Source organism: Bolinopsis microptera, chromosome 4, assembly GCF_026151205.1.
Source record: "Bolinopsis microptera isolate Bmic1 chromosome 4, MBARI_Bmic_1.0, whole genome shotgun sequence".
NCBI classification, from domain to species: domain Eukaryota; kingdom Metazoa; phylum Ctenophora; class Tentaculata; order Lobata; family Bolinopsidae; genus Bolinopsis; species Bolinopsis microptera.
This window is the reverse complement of record NC_087075.1, coordinates 10,744,318-10,765,468: the sequence shown is the minus strand read 5'-3', so window position 1 is coordinate 10,765,468 and position 21,151 is coordinate 10,744,318. Positions and strand designations below refer to the sequence as shown.

At 36.9% G+C, this 21,151-nt stretch overlaps 1 protein-coding gene across 1 annotated transcript; it reads right to left on the bottom strand.

Moving 5' to 3' along the window:
• Window positions 1-14,189: 14,189 nt before the first annotated feature.
• On the bottom strand, window positions 14,190-20,880 carry LOC134813792 (kelch-like protein 5). Its single transcript, XM_063821672.1, has 15 exons — window positions 20,763-20,880; window positions 20,469-20,519; window positions 19,449-19,512; window positions 19,101-19,231; window positions 18,413-18,570; window positions 17,887-18,021; window positions 17,592-17,688; window positions 17,324-17,432; window positions 16,993-17,096; window positions 16,588-16,725; window positions 16,205-16,345; window positions 15,529-15,612; window positions 15,031-15,158; window positions 14,813-14,922; window positions 14,190-14,591 (listed from the first exon to the last, which is right to left on the bottom strand). Exons 1-15 carry the CDS (start codon window positions 20,878-20,880, stop codon window positions 14,480-14,482), a joined length of 1,680 nt encoding a protein of 559 aa, XP_063677742.1. The 3' UTR covers window positions 14,190-14,479.
• Between the last annotated feature and the right edge of the window lie 271 nt (window positions 20,881-21,151).

Genomic DNA, 21,151 nt, shown 5'->3' with positions numbered 1-21,151 from the left:
ATGTTTGCATTTTCACTTTGTACGATATGTTACTCAGTCCAAATTTTTGACAACTTTGCGCGAGCATCGACCGATGACAATCACAAATTTTCCTATGAGTATGACATCCATCATCACAAACCGAAAAGAAAACTGGAAACATATCACTATGAGTATGAACGGCAGTGCTAATTGGATACCTTGTCAGTTGTCAAGGAGTGAAGGCAGCACCAGGTGCTACCAAATAGTTTACTTATCGTGATGGAAGGCTAGTTATCACTAAATTAAGATACGCGTCTCTATGTCTCGGTTACCAATTGGAGCAGACGGAAATTGAAACTGTAGTCTCCTGTTCCATGAACCGTTTTACAACAGTCCTGTATTCGCGCTTCAATTTAATATCACTTCCTGACTTCATAAAACCTGGAGGTGATCAAGAGAGCTGAGAGAATGGGAGTTAGTCGTTTTATCTGAGTTACTTAAACGTGCTACAATTAATGCAGAATGCAGATCTACTCTGTCATTGACTTCTGGTGTGGAATAACAGAGTTATTATCCCTGTTCGTGGTTATTGGTCACGTGGTACAGTAGTTATATTAGTACAGATACCGATACTGTAACTATTAGTGGACCACGGGATCTGGATGGACCCGAGTTTTCCTATTTATAACACAAAATTTATCCGTCAAATCCGAGTCGAAACCATTCGAATTTTTAAAATTTATCTTGAAGACTTCGCGAAGGATTCTTAAATCAGCGGTCTCATCCATCGAATGGCATTTTTAATTTTCTGCACTCTGCAGCCTCGTGAATCTCAAATCTGTTCACGGTACATCGAGAGTTGCTCTGCATTAAAAAAAATCGTATATATCTGTTGTTAAGGAATAATTTTTTATTCTTATTGTTTGCAGTCATATTAAAATTATTCAAAAAATGAAAATGTAATAAAATCTGAGAGACAAAATGATAATTTCTTTTAATTCCACAACAAAAGATTTGACGAATATTCGAGACAAGACAGTCTAACTGCTAACATAAAAACGGTTTCTTTAAACATGGAGATTTATGACGCATAATGATCATGAATGAGTTTTATGTGCTTGCATATCAGCAAAAAACACTTAAAATGCTCTCATGGTCAAACATTATAAAAACAAAATTCAATCTATAAAATTAAATTCTAGCTACCCCGACTACGAACCTGGGTCGAGTTTAGCACACTTAGGACGCGCTTTTTCGTGGAAGTAGGCGATATCCTTCTCGCAAGTTATCACCATGCTGCCCAGTAACGTGTACTCAGGATCACATGCCACTGTGATCGCAGTCCCGTACGTGATAGGATATCCAGCATTAGTTGATAGATAGTTTTCTATCATCATACCCGTACAGTGATCTGAAGCCGAAGGTTCTACATTGAGTTGTCTTCTGTTATGAATATTAACATGAAACTTGTTTTATAAAGTTTTTCAGCTAACTTAACTTTTGAATTTTGACGAACAAACAACAAAAATATTTGAAAAATTTGATAAGTTTAAAAATATGATCGTGCTTCAATACTAAAATCAACCCACGGAGAGCTGCAAACCTATGGTACAAGTTGGAAGTTGACCGATTGTGAAGGAAATGTCCCTGATACAAGTGATGGTATTGTCTCCGGCGAGAGTGTGTCCCGGCTTGCAGTTCACTTCCACCACAGTTCCTACTATGACGGGGAAGGTGGTGGTTGTTGTCATGTCTGATACAGCTGCTGGTAGTTCTGTGCATGTGTCTGCGGTAAATAAGTGACGTTGTTAAAATACTTCCTCTACTAGATAAACCCAACTGCTGTTTTATCTTAACAAGTTCAACCAAACAGCCACGGTAACACGAAATTTTCCGATATTTTATATTTACAGTTTACTAATTACTTAAAAGTACTATTTCCCCGATTTATTCTTCAAAATGTTCAATATTCTATAACACTCAGTACTCGCCTAAAACACAGCTAGGAGTTGTCTCATACTTCCAGTTATCATCCTTGATGCAGGTGATTTGTGTGCTCCCTGATATGCTGTAACTCGGGATACAGTCCACTTCCACTCTAGTTCCATAGTACGTAGGTAGTGAGGTAGTGGTCATCAGGTCGAAAATGTTTTTTGGGAGACTTGTACACGTGTCTGAATATGTGAGCCGTCAACTTAGTAGGAAAATAACGGTTTTGTACCAGCCGTCTTCTCAAGATCATACGATAAACAATAAAATCTAGGTATCTGTAAAGGTCACTGCTGCAACGCTTTTTACGGTTATTTCGTTTTTGAGATTTATTTTTTTATAGTACGTATGCTTGCGAAATCAATGTCGATTTTTAAAATTGTTATAGCTCTTGTGGTATACTGCAAGTGGAATTGAAATCGATTGATTATCAAACTTATAGTTATAAGTTAGTAAGTTCGTTCACCATTCACATCGGGCATGAAATGGCTTTAAAATGATTACCTGGGGACCCCAAGCTATTATGTTCATAGAGATTCGGCGGAATGACAGGCTGAGCACCGCCCAGTAATAAAATGACAAGTAGAAGTAGTTCAATTATAATGATCCAGTGCAGTGGTTCGTGAAATATATTCCGGGAAGTACTAATTATACTGTTAAACCAGATATTGTCGCGGGCACTCATTTTCGTGGATTTTCAAAATTAGATCATTTTTGTGTGTTGTGGATTAAATTTTCTGAATTCAAATGATTTAATGGAGGAAATAAATTCCTCGCAATATTTTAATTCAAAGTATTAGTAGTATTAGCTTTAGCTTTAGAGTTAGCTTAAGTATATATGTGGATTCTGGTAGGGAGGTGAAGCATCCGCATATTACTTTTAGTTTGACCTCGATTAAGGTCTGACTGGGTGCACTAAGAAAAGAAAAAAAAGAAAGTATTACCTATGTGAGTTCTAGAATAAACCTCCACCTCGCAGAGTGTCAAAACCCCGGCATTGTTAGAGCCACCTACAATGGTAACAGTTGGTGTTGTTACCGCACCACAGTTGATATGGTAAGGATTAGTTCCTCCTTTGTATTTTATTGTTCCGCATAGAACTTCGCCAAGATGAACCTGTGAACGAGTTTTAACCTTTATGTGGTGGTGGTGCTAATATTGGTTGTGTTAAAATTAAAAACGCCTTTTTTGGACATTTATAAATAGACAATTCAAATATCGATAATTCAAAAAGATGATATCACAGTGCTGGCAAGCACGACCGTTGCATTTATTGTGGGTATACTATGTTCCCCATTTACTATTATACCCCCTTTACTATTATACCCCCTTTACTATTATACCCCTTTTACTATTATACCCCCTTTGGTACACGTTACAAGCCTCTTTTGTGCACGCGAAGCGTGCACTCCGGCCGGAGGCGGCGGCCGAAGGCCGCCGCCTCCGGCAGGAGTTTTCCAGGCATTAAAACTCATCGGAAGTCGTTCAGCAGATTTATTTTTAGTTCAAAACATTCTAATTTGATGTCAAAGATGACAGGAATAAAAAATAGTTATGTTTAGATTTTTAAGAAATTTGCATAAAATACTCGCCAGCACTGTTATACGAAATTCGGTAAAAAACCCAAAATCGCCATATTCAGGTGCCCTAAAAACCATGTTAAAATTGAGTTAGAGATCTGAAATTTTTCAGGGCGTCTAGACGTTGACCAAATTGACTGCAAAAAAAGTTTCAGGTTTCAGGAGCATCGAGAAACGGGTTTTCTTGAACCCCTGTTTTACGACAGATTGTCGGGACATATACATACAGATATACATATATTATATATATTCAGGGATAGACGCTTTGCCAGTCAATTGTAGCCTGTATTTAAGTGTCCATAGATTCAAAAGTAAAAAAGATACAGCCATTTCCGACCACAGGTCTTGCAAATAATTGTTTACACTTTAGTTTACATTGTATAAAAAATGTATTTGACGTCATAAACACCCCTTGATGACGTCATCAAGTTAACCGTTTTTAAAACTTGATTTTTGACAAAGTAATAACTTTTAAAATTAATTTTAACCCATTAAGGAGTAATTTTATTCAAAATTTGAGGAAATTTTTACCTTAGATAATTGTTCAAGCATTCTGAAAATCTACCGGAAAGTTTTTCTAGCTTGCTCCTTCATAAAGATATTCGTCATTGAAGTTTGTGCTTTTTTGAAGAATTATTTTATAAAAACGTCAATTTTGCGATTTAGTATTCTTTGGTGTTGGGCCATGCCTTGGGTTGTGGAGCTCAGTTCTGCTTCCTATAGGTATAAATTGTGCATTAGGCTAGTTTTAAAGTTGAAAATCAAAAAGTTGCACACGTGGGGACACGCCCAAATTGATAGAAAATTGCTAAAATCACTGAAAATTGCTGTTTTCGTCATTTTCTGTCAACTTTAGAGTGCCGTTGTGATTACAGTTCTTCTTGAAATACTTTGAAACTTTGCATGCTTATCAAGCTATATATAAAACAATTACATGAAAAAATTTACGGCGATTCAATATTGGATGCGCATGCAACGTCCGCTCAAAGTTTGCAGGTGCGAAAGGTGAGAATTTTGCTCATTCGTGATTTCCAACAAATTCTGCTTTGCCACGACAGTTTAATGTCATTATATATGAATTTAATGTCAACTTGAATGAGTATTAAGTGGTATATTCAGTCAGTGATGGACCGATATGCTTACCTAAACACAAGGAAATGTTTTTAAAGGAAAAATTTCGAAATCGTTGAAACTTCCTCCTTATTATAATGAAGATATCAGTTTATATTTCGACTTTATAAAGTACCCTGACATTATAATCAAAAAGAGATGATATTTTACCAAAACCCATAATCATGGGTAGAGTGGACCGCTGCCAGTGTCTCTCTTTCCCAAACAAAAGGAAATGATATTAATTTGATTGACCGTTCTCAAATGCAAAATGATACCGAGAATGAAATCGGTCGCTCGCTTTTCCCATTCATTTACAATTGTAATAGATTAAGAAGAACTACCCAAAGGCAGCTGTACTCGGCAATAAAGATTCAATAAACTTCAGCTAATTCAATAAGTGATAACTACCACCCTTACCCCGAAATACTAGGTATCGACCCGAACGCAACCCAAAGAGATTTTTACAGCATCTGATTGACATGTAATCAATCGAAAATTATTACAATTCGTAAGCCGTGAATGAATGGGAAAAGCGAGCGACCGATTTCATTCTCGGTATCATTTTGCATTTGAGAACGGTCAATCAAATTAATATCATTTCCTTTTGTTTGGGAAAGAGAGACACTGGCAGCGGTCCACTCTACCCATGATTATGGGTTTTGGTAAAATAAATCATTTATAATAAATGTAATTGTAAGCTGTAAAGTCTGTCCTAGCGAGGATTAGTACTTATCATTAATGATTAATTTTTGTTTGTTTTTGTTTCTGGTCAGATGAGACCTTCTATTTTTCATAAGTAATTGTGATACCTCAACATCATTAATCCGAGCCGGAGCTTCTTTTCTATTCCATACGTTGACCCAATCTATCTGTACATCAGATGGGAACTCCAGTTTCCACCAAGTCGAAGTTGGTTTCCACGTTGCATAGGTATGTGTACACGATCGGCCGTAGCTGAGGATATTTTAGTCCGTACTCCGTGGTCAAAAAGGGAAGTTGTTGTCAATATGATAAAATTAGAACCAATTGCTTTATCATGAATTTGTTTTATCAGTATATAAAATTAGAAACAAAATATAATTGTTTCTAACCTATAATATCCACTTTTGTTTCCATCTATAGCTCTGCTAGCAACCCCGCCAGAACCAGTGCTCTTTTGGGTTGCTACGCCGTACTGTGCGATGTTACTGGACTCTTTGTGGGAATATAAACCTTGTAAAATGTCAAATTAAAGTCAAGCTAACTACAAATTAGATGGCCAAACCAGATTCAGCCAAATTTTAATGAAAATATTAGGCAACACAATTCAAAGTTTGCCGGCTTTTAGTATTCTTCCAACTTTTGTTTTTCGGTCATGACTTTCTTCCTCTTCAGTAAAAATAGCTGAAGGCTGATAAGAAATGGTTTTATAACATATTTCATACCTTCTTCATCTGTGGAAGCTGTAGATATCACCAACAAGATGAGGACAAGCAAAATGGAAGTTGTCATTCTCCAACACTTTATTACTATTAAAAACAAACAATAAAGACTAACGTGTTGTAATTTTTAACCCCGATGATACTGATAGGTCCCTATATAATATATATCAATATGAAAGGTCCCTAATACGCTCTTTCCTGTGACAACTAGAACACTCAACAGGCAGTCTAAAGCAAGGCGACCAACAACTTTACTTAATAAGACCCACTTTAGAATTAGAATTTGACACAATTTACACGCTCTTAAAGTTTTAGTTAACGGTGTGCCAAATCAGGCCAAATCCTAAAACGACGACATAACACAGGTCATACCTATATTACAAATACAATGGCACCCGAATAGAATACAACAAATTCGTTCTAAGCAGACAAAAACAAAAAGCAAAGACTAATATCGAATGGAGCAATCAAGGGAAACCGAAAAGAAGCTTTATTTATAAGTACCTTATCGGACCTTATTTGGACGGACATTATTTGAACGCTGGAGGCCCTAGCGTTCATCTTAATGTCCGTTCAAATAAAGTCCGTTCAATTAATGTCCGTCCAAGTTAAAGTCCGTTGAAATTTTTTCAAACATTTTTCCATTTCGAACTTTTTGTCCAGAATATGATTATGACAACTTTGAGAACTTTATTATGCCGTAAGTTAACGACGGAAAGGTTCTCCTTGTATTGGTCTGCCGGAGGCACAGAAAACTTTACTAGTATATGATGTTTTCAAGGGTCACTTGGCGGAAAAAAGTCAACGAAATTATGGCACTCAACAACATAATTCATGAACTAGTCCCCGCCAACATGACAAACTTGTTCCAGTCTCTAGATATTACGGTAAATCGTGTTGCCAAGGACATTGTCCGACGTTGTTATAGCTCATATTACTCAGGGGCGGTAATGAAACAGTGCTAGGAAAGCTCCACGTGATGTTAAGGTTAACCTTAAGTTGTCTAAGATAAAACCACTTCACGCCGAATGGCTTGTAAAAGTTAACACTGAAATGCAGGACCGGGGTAGTTTAATTGATCAAAAAGGTTTCCATAAAGCTAGATGCTTTAAGCATGGACTATTTCATGCACGAAAACCCATTTGATGAAGATGATATGTGATATTAAAAACTGATCATTTACACATATTTTAACATTTTTACTGCTTTATGACTGCTTTTCTTACTTACTGTATAAAAAATGGATTTAGAAATCATTTGCTGAAATTAAAAAACGTCAAAAATTTTTTAAAAAATTCGGATTTTTTATATTTTTGAATGCCTTCGAGCGTTCATATTAATGTCCGTTCATAATTATGTCCGTTCATGTAATGTCCGTCCAAATAAGGTCCGATAAGGTATGTGACGTTTCACATAGCCATGTGTATACGCGTACTGCGTGACGCGCTTGTTTCACAAGTAGAATATACTGAGGCAGGCAGGCCAGGTCACCAAGCTGTGATTGGTACAGGATTTATTCTGGTAATTATGCTCGGAGGATATCAGTGACGCGATTCCCACTACAGTGTAAGCTGCAGTGTAGCTGTAATAGTCTACCGCCATTCGGAATGAGTGTGAACTTGCTTACCAGGCAATCATGATTTCCGCTTGGTACTCATCAGGTCTCTAAGAAAGCCAACAGTGTGCTGATATGCACTGTCATATGTACTTCCTAGAAGCAGCACACGGCCCATTTAATTTAATTTCGGACTTGCACGAGTTATAATTATATACTGCAAGCGATAGGGCTCTGGTTAGAGCAAATGTGACGTTAAAACTTAAACATAGAGAACTCAGCTTGGTCGCAAGATCAGAGCCCTCCTACTCCAAGTCCTGAGCTATACACAAATACTGAAAAAGGGCGCGATCTGGAAGATCAACGTTAGATAATGTGCCATAATGCTATTGTTATTTTTATTTTACTTTCCACACGCGATCTTAAAATGGCAAGGATCAGACAGCCCTAACTATGTACTACTACTAGAGAGCTCAGAGCTTACTGTGCCATTGTTAAAATATAGCACGGCAGACGGCGGTTGTAATGTTTAGGATTAGCCGCGACCATTTTACAATGAACTGCCTCAACAGAAAATAGTCGAAATCTGGGAGGGCTAGTATAACTTTAGCCAATGTAGTCCTCACTGTTTGTACACTGTTTGTACACTGTTTGTACACTGTTTGTACACTGACTCACTGTTTTTACACTGACGAGTGACCATTGAATAACCTTATTTTTAATGGCCTCACCATATCACTCGCCAAATATTGTTAAGCTTTTACAGAACTAGGGCCCTCAGCCCTGAGCATTTTCCAATGCTGATTCAGCTTGAGGAGTTATGGACGGAAACTGTATGGACATCCGGACAAGTATTAATCTCATATACTATTGGAGTTATTGTCCTACCCGAAAAAGTTAAACCGTCATCCAAAAATGAGAGTAGTAGGGATTCAAATACCGGGTAAGTTATTTATAGCCTTCCACGGTCCACCCAATGAGACCCATGGAGCTTCAGAATGTCACTAATAAGATCAATGACTGTCTCTCTGAAATCAAGGTATGGATATGGTTATAATAACTTCATGAAGGTGAATGAGAGCAATCGAAAATTCTGTCTTGTTAGTCATTGGAAAGCCACTGGTGCTGAAGAAGTTTGACCTTGAAGTAACAACAAAGTTTGGTGACACCATCATGACACCGACAGAATGTAAAAATGATATACTGAAAAAGTCTTTGAGTGTTACTAGATGAATCTCTCAACATGGAAAGGCAAATTTACAACGTTAAGAAGAACTGTTGCTGGACAATGAATAATCTAAGAACTATCAGGAAGTATCTAAATGAGAAAGTTAAGCTCATGCTGGTCAAATAACTGATCATATCAAAGCTGAACTATTGTAATGCCCTTTACATGAATCTTTTCAAAGCTGCAATCTGTTCTAAATGCAGGGATACAGTTCATTTATGAAATCTATGACTATGAGTCTATTAGTAGTCACTAGTCTATTGCTAGTCTATTGCTCGCTCCTCTGTTCAGGAAGCTTAAAAAGAGCGCGCCACGAACAGCTAGGAATTGGCGAGCCAAGTACGTAAGGGTCAGAGTATATTAGAAGGTTATGGTTTTGGGTTACCTAGGGACCTCACTCCTCAGGCTATTATGTTCATAAACATAATAGAGATTCGCGGCGGAATGACGGGCTGAGTGCCGTCCGGTAAGGTTTTGGATAGTCCCTCAGGCCCATGATCCATGTTGATGTAGTGTGTACTTGTAGAGAACATGTTTATTTTTAAGTAAGTCACGTGATAGTAGAGTGATTATTGATTAATCAACATCAGACCTTTTATACAGTGTAAGTGGGGTTAAGGGGGCATACACCAAAACAGTGGTTAGTGCTGTCCAACCCGAATGACCTCATAGGCAGTTCAGTGACCATCTAGCACACCGTTTCCAGTTCCACACAAAAAAAATTATTTTGAGAATACCCATTTTTGTAATCGAGCATTTCCTGGTTTCATGGAGGGGGGGGGGGCCAATGGCATAAAATGGCATAAAATGGCATAAAATGGAGACTTTTTCAAAGGAGAAAATGGAAAAACCCATGAGTAATTCTCCATTTTCTCCATTTTATGCCATGAATTTTGTCTTCGAAATTTCATCTTTAACACCATTTAACACCTAAATTGGACATCCTAACATGTTTATTTACGCTTACTAGGGGCGTAACAAGCTTATGAAAGCTCATAGTAGGCTACTAGATGCTTATACTAGGTTAGTAGAGGCACACTTCAGGCAAACTCATAATTACTCAAGCCTAGTGTAAAGTTATTTCTACAGGCTACAGCAGGAGTGAGTAATAGGGGAGAGTAATAGGCACTGAGAAGTGAGACCTACATCCTCGAAAGTCGAAACAAGCTCGCACTGCAAAGGGGAGGCCTGCCTTCCGAGATCGCATTACCAGGGGGAAGCCTCGAGTCCAAATTTGTGTATCGAGGGGTAGGTGTAGACTTCGGTAAACCGAAAAACCAAAAAAATATTTTCGGCTAATAATGAAGAGGGTAGCATGAAACGTGGAGAAAAGTGGTTTTTAGAAAAACTTTGAAAAATTTTGACTTATAAAATTTTCGGCCCGAGTCATTCTCGATACGTACCCCTCGTATCGAGAGCTCCCGATTCCGAGCTCGTGTTGCAAAGGGGAGGCCTGCCTTCCGAGATCGCATTACCAGGGGAAGCCTCGAGTCCAAAATTGTGTACCGAGGGGTAATTTTCTAAGTCAACATTTTTCAAAGTTTTTCTGAAAAACACTTTTCTCCACGTTTCATGCTACCTTGTTCATTATAATATATAAGCCGAAAATATTTTTTCGGTCAAAATTTTTCAAATTTTTTCTGAAAAATTTTTTTTCCACGTTTTATGCTACCCTGTTCATTATTTGCCGAAAATATTTGTTCGGTTCTTCGAAGTCCACACCTTCCCCTCGATACACAATTTTGGACTCGAGGTAATGCGATCTCGGAAGGCAGGCCTCCCCTTTGCAACACGAGCTCGGAATCGGGAGCTCTCGATACGGGAGGTACGTATCGAAAATGACTCGGACCGAACATTTTCCAAGTCAACATTTTTCAAAATTTTTCAAAGTTTTTCTAAAAACCACTTTTCTCCATGTTTCATGATACCCTGTTCATTATTGGCCGAAAATATTTTTTCGGTTTTTCGAAGTCCACACCTTCCCCTCGATACACAATTTTGGACTCGAGGTAATGCGATCTCGGAAGGCAGGCCTCCCCTTTGCAACACGAGCTCGGAATCGGGAGCTCTCGATACGGGAGGTACGTATCGAAAATGACTCGGACCGAACATTTTCTAAATCTAAGTCAACATTTTTCAATATTTTTCAACATTTTTCAAAGTTTTTCTAAAAACCACTTTTCTCCATGTTTCATGATAACCTGTTCATTATTGGCCGAAAATATCTTTTTTTTAAATAATTTTTCTCGAAATTCTAAATTTTTCAGGTTTTCAATGGCATAAAATGGCATAAAATGGCATAAAATGGCATAAAATGGAGACTATTTCTATGGAGAAAATGGAAAAACCTATGAGTAATTCTCCATTTTCTCCATTTATGCCATTGGCCCCCCCCCCCCCCCTCATGGAGAGGCTACAAGTTAATCATTTCTTGCGGTATCGGGTTGAAATTTTGCTCATCGTCTATTCACATCTATTTCAAGGTATGTGTAAAATCTTGATATCGTATCTAAAAAGGCTGGTGTGTTATAAATTTTTAAAGTCAAAAAGCTGAAATTGTCCTTTTTAGGCTTATTTCAACCAAAAAGTCAGCCAGGGAAGATCGGATTGTTTTGATGCTTGACATGAAATTGTTCTCTGAATTCTGGCGCAGTTTTTGATGACCTCAAAAATATGTTTACTCATTTTTCTTCAGATTTATTGGACCTCAAAGCCAAACAACAAATTCAGGCACATTTTTCGTTTTTCATATTTACTGATTTTTCTAAAATTTTGATAGGAATGTGCTAGTGACTTTTTGAAGGGTGCAAAATAACTGCAACTAGCACATTTATATATGAGTTATGAACAAAAAAACACCCTAAAATGCTTCCCTTTGAAGTTATGGGAGAAAATGGCTTTGTAGATAAAAATGACTTTGTTAATTGATTTATATCTTTTAAAGACAAGAAATTGCCCCATAATTTATGAATCTGTTTCAAATAAATAATAAACAATTACAATCTTCAAATACCAAAATCTGTAGCAAAATTTGATTTTATACAAACAACAGTCTGAAAATCAGGGCCCATTAAAACAACACACACTATTTTAGCATCATTGATTTAAAACAATGACTGATCTGACCATATATCAATTTATACAAAACAATAAACCAGCAATTGGAGTTTATTTATACCGAAGTCTACACCTACCCCTCGATACACAAATTTGGACTCGAGGCTTCCCCCTGGTAATGCGATCTCGGAAGGCAGGCCTCCCCTTTGCAGTGCGAGCTTGTTTCGACTTTCGAGGATGTAGGTCTCACTTCTCAGTGCCTATTACTCTCCCCTATTACTCACTCCTGCTGTAGCCTGTAGAAATAACTTTACACTAGGCTTGAGTAATTATGAGTTTGCCTGAAGTGTGCCTCTACTAACCTAGTATAAGCATCTAGTAGCCTAGGCAGGCCTCCCCTTTGCAACACGAGCTCGGAATCGGGAGCTCTCGATACGGGAGGTACGTATCGAAAATGACTCGGACCGAACATTTTCCAAGTCAACATTTTTCAAAATTTTTCAAAGTTTTTCTAAAAACCACTTTTCTCCATGTTTCATGATACCCTGTTCATTATTGGCCGAAAATATTTTTTCGGTTTTTCGAAGTCCACACCTTCCCCTCGATACACAATTTTGGACTCGAGGTAATGCGATCTCGGAAGGCAGGCCTCCCCTTTGCAACACGAGCTCGGAATCGGGAGCTCTCGATACGGGAGGTACGTATCGAAAATGACTCGGACCGAACATTTTCTAAATCTAAGTCAACATTTTTCAATATTTTTCAACATTTTTCAAAGTTTTTCTAAAAACCACTTTTCTCCATGTTTCATGATAACCTGTTCATTATTGGCCGAAAATATCTTTTTTTTAAATAATTTTTCTCGAAATTCTAAATTTTTCAGGTTTTCAATGGCATAAAATGGCATAAAATGGCATAAAATGGCATAAAATGGAGACTATTTCTATGGAGAAAATGGAAAAACCTATGAGTAATTCTCCATTTTCTCCATTTATGCCATTGGCCCCCCCCCCCCCCCTCATGGAGAGGCTATAAGTTAATCATTTCTTGCGGTATCGGGTTGAAATTTTGCTCATCGTCTACATAAAAGCTTAACAGCGCCTGGGTCCGTTCACCAACTGTGCTAATGTGAGTGGCGGTGTGGTAAAACCCATTTTAACAGCGTGAATATTTATCAAATATAAGCGCGCTAGCTGCTAGCATACTTGTATCATTTAATTTTTAATCAAATTTATTCGGATATATATTTATTGATTATGTATTGAATTGGTGATAAATAATAAAATTGTCTTTTCTCAAAATTGTCTTTTCTCTATTCACATCTATTTCAAGGTATGTGTAAAATCTTGATATCGTATCTAAAAAGGCTGGTGTGTTATAAATTTTTAAAGTCAAAAAGCTGAAATTGTCCTTTTCAGGCTTATTTCAACCAAAAAGTCAGCCAGGGAAGATCGGATTGTTTTGATGCTTGACATGAAATTGTTCTCTGAATTCTGGCGCAGTTTTTGATGACCTCAAAAATGTGTTTACTCATTTTTCTTCAGATTTATTGGACCTCAAAGCCAAACAACAAATTCAGGCACATTTTTCGTTTTTCATATTTACTGATTTTTCTAAAATTTTGATAGGAATGTGCTAGTGACTTTTTGAAGGGTGCAAAATAACTGCAACTAGCACATTTATATATGAGTTATGAACAAAAAAACACCCTGAAATGCTTCCCTTTGAAGTTATGGGAGAAAATGGCTTTGTAGATAAAAATGACTTTGTTAATTGATTTATATCTTTTAAAGACAAGAAATTGCCCCATAATTTATGAATCTGTTTCAAATAAATAATAAACAATTACAATCTTCAAATACCAAAATCTGTAGCAAAATTTGATTTTATACAAACAACAGTCTGAAAATCAGGGCACACACTATTTTAGCATCATTGATTTAAAACAATGACTGATCTGACCATATATCAATTTATACAAAACAATAAACCAGCAATTGGAGTGAAACCACTCAAGAAGACGCATTTTAGATTACCATACACCACTAAGGGTGGAGAGGTGATTTATTTTTATTATTTACTGCACTACTGCAGTAACACTGTTACAACCGCTAAAATGTTTATCATAGTGTCAGAACTAAGGGGTCGTTCACATATTACGTAATCACTTTTAGGCCCATTTTTAACCCCCCCTCCCCCCTCCGTTATCAGTTTAACAGATATACATTATACAATATAGCTATTGTGTTAAAATTACACTAGCGTAATCATTTAGAAACCCCCTTCCTCCCCCTCAGTGATTACGTAAGTACGTTATTTGTGAACGACCCCTAACTAGGATCACCCCTCCAGCCATAGTATCAGAATCTTTAATTTAAATAATATTAATAACGACTTAATAATGCTTTATCAACGTTATGAACATTTCGTGTACATTGTACAACCTGCATGCTCAATAAATTAAGTATCAGAGTTGTTCATTCTAGAGGATGTTCACAAGTCAAGGAATTTAACCACTACAGGAACAGCGAGTTGGGGGATAGACACGTGGTTTGGATACCGTGTTTCGATTGGTTCACAGTATCCTGTTTGTAACAGCTACTCCAGGGAGATATCGCCCGATCTCCATCGAGTGTACGAAATCCCAGATCCCAGTGCGAGGGTCAAATCTCTCAACTGTCTCCAGCCTGTTAGTTTGTATTGTTAAAGTAAGCACAATGTACTGAATAATGTGAACAGTTGTCAAAACTCAAATGAAACGATAAAGTAAGCACAGTGTTATGAATACTATGTTGTTAGATGAAATAGGCGTGTGCAAACACCGTCGTTACTTTTAATATGTATTTTTAATTTTTATTGCAAAAAAAAGTAACGTGCTCATTAGAAATTACATCTGACCATGATTTACAATTTTTCAGGCACTGACCGAGTCGAGCCATCGTGTCCACCTACTACATAAAGACAACCATTCAGAGAAGTCAGCGCAGCCCCACTTCTGGCCTTGTTCATAGCACAGATCTGAGAGAGACAATACATTACAAACATTCTACAGTTGCAAATATTTTAATATCCAAGTTCAACAACAGAACAAATTAACACTTTCTTAGGTGATCTACAGAAAGTTACCTTCTGCCAAATATTGAGCTCCGGATCGTAACACTCCGCTGATTTGAGACCTGTCGCTCCGTTAAACCCGCCCACCGCGTAAATCTTATTTCCTAAAGTGGTCACTGCAACATCCGACCTCAGCATCCCTGTTAGTAGGTTTACACGTTACATAAAATATACTTTACATAAAGTATACCTTACATAAAGTATACCTTACATAAAATATACTTTACATAAAGTATACCTTACATAAAGTGTGTCTTACATTATATATTTGGATACTGGTGGGTTGGTCTGCAGAACATCGCCTCCCCACCGGCAGTATCCAGATCTTAATATTGCACCTTACATTATGAGACGACTGAAATACGCTGATATATTACACGCAAGTCCATCAAATCACAGGATTTCTACATGATCATAATATATCAGTTTAAAATGTAATAAGCTATGAAATATGAACGAGGGAAGCTATGAAATATGAACGAGGGAATATGAAGTTTTTAGATTTATTACCCATACTAGCGACAGGACGCCATTTCTGATTTGACAAGTCGAACCTCTCAACAACGTTTAGGCAAGCGCAGCCACTCCAACCACCTGCATTTTAGAATTAGATTTAGAACATCCAACATCATAACGTCAATTTGATAGCTGGAATTGGAGGACCAATCCAGAAACCTATAATCAGCAGGCAAGAAGGAGCGCCACACGAATATTTAACCACGCATGTGACATATAAAATCGTTCATTTGCGTAACACAGTGCCTTTTTAATTGGTTCGTCGCCGGTGGTCCAACCGGTTTCGATCTGAAACTTATATTAAATAATATCGAACCGGTATATTTCTTAGATATTTGAGTTCAGTTTGAGAACTTAGGAGTCTCATTAGGGACGCGTCTGTCAAATCTGGCTGGTCAAATGAAGGCAGAAAAAATGGTCGGTTCTAGATGCCTTGCCATCGATCGGTTCGATCAGCTTCTATTTTTGGAGGCACATGGGAAAAGTTGAAGATCAGAAGCGCGCATTTAATGCGCGCGCTTATTGCGCTATCATTTTCACCACATTTCATTTGGCGCGTTCCAAAACGTCCGTCCAGTAGACCCTTTCAGATACTAAAATTTGGTAAAGTTTTCTTAAATGTAAGTTAACGCGAATGTGTACGAGAATGGAGATGATCCCGAGTACTAACCAATAGCGTATATTTGACCGTCAAGAGTTCCAGCCCCTAGGCCCCGTCTTGGATTTGCCATGGGAGTGACTGGTTTCCATTCTCGACTTGCTGGGTTAAAACATTCCACACTTTCCAACGTCTGTTTACCGTCGTGGCCACCTATGTAACATGTATAATAATACATGAATAAGAAGCTTTAAAGTTTTAGTATTACCTGTCTTGGTATGCTCACATCTTCTAAGCTGTAAGCAGTAGTGACATGGCTAGTAAATTTGTTAACACAGCAACATTTTAAACCCACTTGCTTTAACTATTATATCACAGTATAGGTAACTTAATTTAGTAACTAAATCTAATAACTAACGTATTGTAACTAACTATAGAAACTAGCAGTAACTAACCTATAGCGTATATAAGTCCATCTAACACCGTCACAGCATGACCGTCACGATTGTAAGCCATTGAGGGAAGCAAGGTCCACTCGTCAGTTTGAGGATCGTAACATTCCACAATACTTAACGAATTGTTGTCATTCAAACCTGAAATTCAATTATAATTAACAAATTGTTGTCATTTAAACCTGAAAATTCCACATTCACATGTAACTACCGTGTAAAACATCTCTACATTCCAAATTCCATCACTTACAGCTGTTTGAATTATCATTAACTGTCAATAATTTGAGGTATGTCAAATATGAAGTAATTTACATTACATATTTGCATATTTGAACTTTATACCACAACACACGAACTGTATAAATGTGTCGTTAATAACAGTAATTAGTAAATACAAAGTAAGATTACCTCCTAAAGCGTAGATATACCCATCAACCGAGGTTACGCCGACACCGTACCTCGGCGTTTTTATCGGAGAACACACCGTCCACAGATCTGTTGTGTGGTCATATCTGGGGTAATTATGGAAATTAGTTAATTAGTTAATTAGTGAAATTATTAACCTGTTTTTCTAACAACGTTTCTAGTAACGAACATAATCCTTTTCTAACTAAGTTATTTATAAATTCCATTATACATATTATAGTATTTCTAGTGATATCATCTCAAAAGTTGTTAATAAAATAAAAAGATAAGAGATAAAAGATAGGAGATAAGAAGTAAAAGATAAGATTCTCACTTCTCAACGTTGTCCAATGCTCCAACTCTGTATTTCCCGCCCACTACAATAATTACTTCGGTGGCCCCAGGACACCGTCTCTTTGTCCTATCGTTCTGCGTATACTCTTCTGTATTGTTATTGTGATCTTAACTTACTGACTAACTCAAGTATTAATTATTAAGTTAAGTATTAGTAATTATTTATAAATTATTCATTAATTGTATCCAACTTAATATCAGGGCAGATTCTGTCCGACAAAAGGTTACATGCAAAAGTATGTGTTTACCAGTGTGTTGACGTTCAGGTATAAGATGATATCTCATAGCTTCAATTAGGAGGTCTTTACAGTGAACATCACATTTTATCAGCGGGTCACTTTCAACCTGAAACAAAGTATACAGTGAGGAAGAGGGAATATCATTACTGCAAAGAATATTACAATTATTATTTGGCTCCAATTATTAGATAATAATACACATATAATAATGACTAATATCAAATCACTAATTATCACTATTAGCTAGTTATAACGAACATGACATCCGAGATAAAACGGCAGGAACTGAGCTGTAATAACTCACAATATCTACGATGAACTCTTTACTAAGCAGAGGGAGGCGCACAAGTGATAAGAGCTCGTAAGTGAACTGGGCTCGTTTTGTGTCGTGTCTCAACCACGTCATTACGGCGTCAAACACTTGCTCCTCCTCTGTTACCTGAACACGGTTACCATGGTTACCCTGGTTATCTTGGTTACTACTGCCTTATTACCATGGTTACCATAGTTATTGGTTACTACTGCCTTATTGCCATGGTAACCTTTGTTATTGCTGTTTTGGTACTATGATTACTTGGAGATGGTTACCATGGTTACTCATATTTTGTTACCATGGTTACTTAGATATGGTTACTATGGTTCCTGCTATCAAAGTGCCATCCATTCGGCCCAATACCAGGTTGAAGTGATGTGAGACTAACGACTCTTTGTACATACCAGGAAACAAAGTTACAAATTATCATTACACGGGGGCTCAGCTAGCTACTTAACAGCAATTAGCGGAGATATTAACAGTAATTAGCGGAGATATTAACTCGATAAAGACCAACCTGGAGACCATCGTCTCCTATAAGGTTCTTCAGTTGCTCTAAACTCATGTTAACAAACTGGTCCCCTTTAGAAACGAGCAGGAAGTGTCGCCGCGTGTACTTCTCTGCTAGTATTTGTAGTTCTGTACAGTCGTGTTTGTTGGCAAACTCTCGTAGTGCTGGGATTGTAGTGTGGTTATTCGAGCTTTTCATTTAGAATTAAAATGAGTTCTTCATATTATGGAGTCAGGGTGTGGACTGGCTGCACCTGGTTACAGCATCCCATTACACAATACTCGAGAAATATATTTAATAAGTTAATAGTAGTTGTGAAAATAGTTTAAACTGCGTATAATGGGATACTAACTCATACTAGTTGAAATTTGGGGGCTGGACAGTGGACAAGTATGAGCTCTACTGTACCCAACCCAACTACTATAATAATATTTCTTATATCTACAGTCTACAATAAAGTACAGGAGTGTAAAGTACAGTAAAGTACAGTAAAGTACAGTAAAGTACAGTAAAGTACAGTAAAGTACAGTAAAGTACAGTAATGTACAGTAAAGTACAGTAAAGTACAGTAAAGTACAGTAAAATACAGTAAAGTACAGTAAAGTACAGTAAAGTACAGTTAAGTACATACAGTAAAACACAGTAAAGTACAATAAAATAAGTAAAGTACACCTGAGTGAAACGTGGTACCCACCTATACAATTGGTTGGGTCTATCTGCCATTTCAAAAAATCAGCACACTTTGTAAAAACTTCAGAGAAGTCCAGAAAGCAGCTGGCTGATAGGAGGGACTGAACGTTCTGTGTAGTTATTGAAATGCAATTCCTGTAATTTTAAGTTAATATTATTCAATAAGTCAATATGAATTATGCAACATGCATAAGAATTTATTTAAAGGATTCAGAGCATTAGGTATGGATCCGCGTGGAGTGTAATGTTTTTTAAACTTGACGTTTCTCACTACCTCTTATTATTATGGCGTTCCCCACAATTAAGATGGGGAACTGTAAAGTCTAATAATAATGTCCTAACTTCCACTGACCCGTATGTGTATTCCAGTAGTAACCTCACTGCATCACATCCCAGCTGTCTTAGATACACTTCTCCTGAAACATAGGCACATTTATACACGATACAGGCACATTTATACACGATACAGGCACATTTATACACAATACAACAGGCACATTTATACACAATACAGGCACATTTATACACATTATAACCAACAAATTATACTTACATTTTTGTCATAATGTTAACATACCGTTTATGTTTGTTGTTCGTAAGGTAATGTTAAGGACCTAGTTGCATGACTAGAACTTCAGAATGATTTTTATAAAACCACATTAAATCTAGCAGTAACTAAGTGTTTGAAGCTTTCCAAAATTGGAAGTTTCCTTCTTACTGGGCATCTGTCAACAGAGAAATCATTACCCGGCATTTGAGAAGTATATGGAGTATCCGCTTTTTGAAAGGAAAGATCAGATATTCAGTATTTATTATCAGCCTGATATTCCTCGGTTTGTTTTGATCATAATTAATAACTATCGTTGGTCATTATGATAAAAACAATCACTTTAAACCATTCTTAATACTGTATTCTTGTGTAAATTTGTATTGATCCCGTTTGATGCGACAAGGAAAAATGCTCTTATCAGGAAAGGAATTACTCAACGTTTCAATGTTACAACATCGTATAATACATTGCAGCCATGCGACGGGCCCATGCGACTCATAAACAATATTCCGATCCGGATTTTATATTCTTAATACTATCTTAGACAGAAATGTCAGTAATTCTAATCCAAAATCAATGATATGATAGTTTAAAGTAACAACATGACATCTCATCAATGCTTTAGAGTTTAGTCGTCCTAATTTGTGTAATTATGAATCTCATCACTTACTAATTAGTAACTAGTGATAAACCGCTGTTTTCCCATAAAAATGCCTACAATTCAACGATATAATGGCACCCCAAATGTAACGTTTTTTAACCCCCACACGACACTAACAAATAGCAAATCAAGTGTTTGTTTGCAAAATTAGATACACGAACCTGTAGTCGTCTCTTTAAACTCAGTACCAAAAGTAGCTCTGAAGTAGCCCGCTCACCGCGCACAGTAGCGCTCTGTGAGCTGGGAATCTCTCATCCTCTAGTGGGAGTGTTTCAGTTTACAAACAGGCAAATTGATAGAATAGTATAATTACAAGTTAAATTAGACTTTTAAACAGAATTGATAACACAGAATTCAACATTAGAAACAGTGCTTGGAAATAAGCACGATCAGGAATACCATTAATTAATTAATTATTAGTTAACTAATTATTAGTTAATTAATTAACCACCAACCGACTATAAGGACGCAGTCACAATGTTCTTCACTGTGTCTCATCTCATCCAGACGAGATAAGATAGAGGTGGAATGATGAGGATCAACCTTTAGTTCTGTGTCGTCTTGCAGTGACATTCCTAGATTAGGTACAATATATTATTGTAATAATATGATAAACTTGTGAATTGACTTTACCAATTTACAAAGAATGTTGAGATTGTCAACAGGTCAGCCTCATTTAAACTCCATTTAACTATTATTACATCAACAGACATCAAAATGTTGTTCCACGTTGAGTTGAAAATATACGGTCACTGAAACTTTACTAGATAAACTGTAAAACGTCTGCAAATTAAAACCTACCATGAAAGTAATAATTTAAGCTCAGAGGTTTAGCCTTATTAAG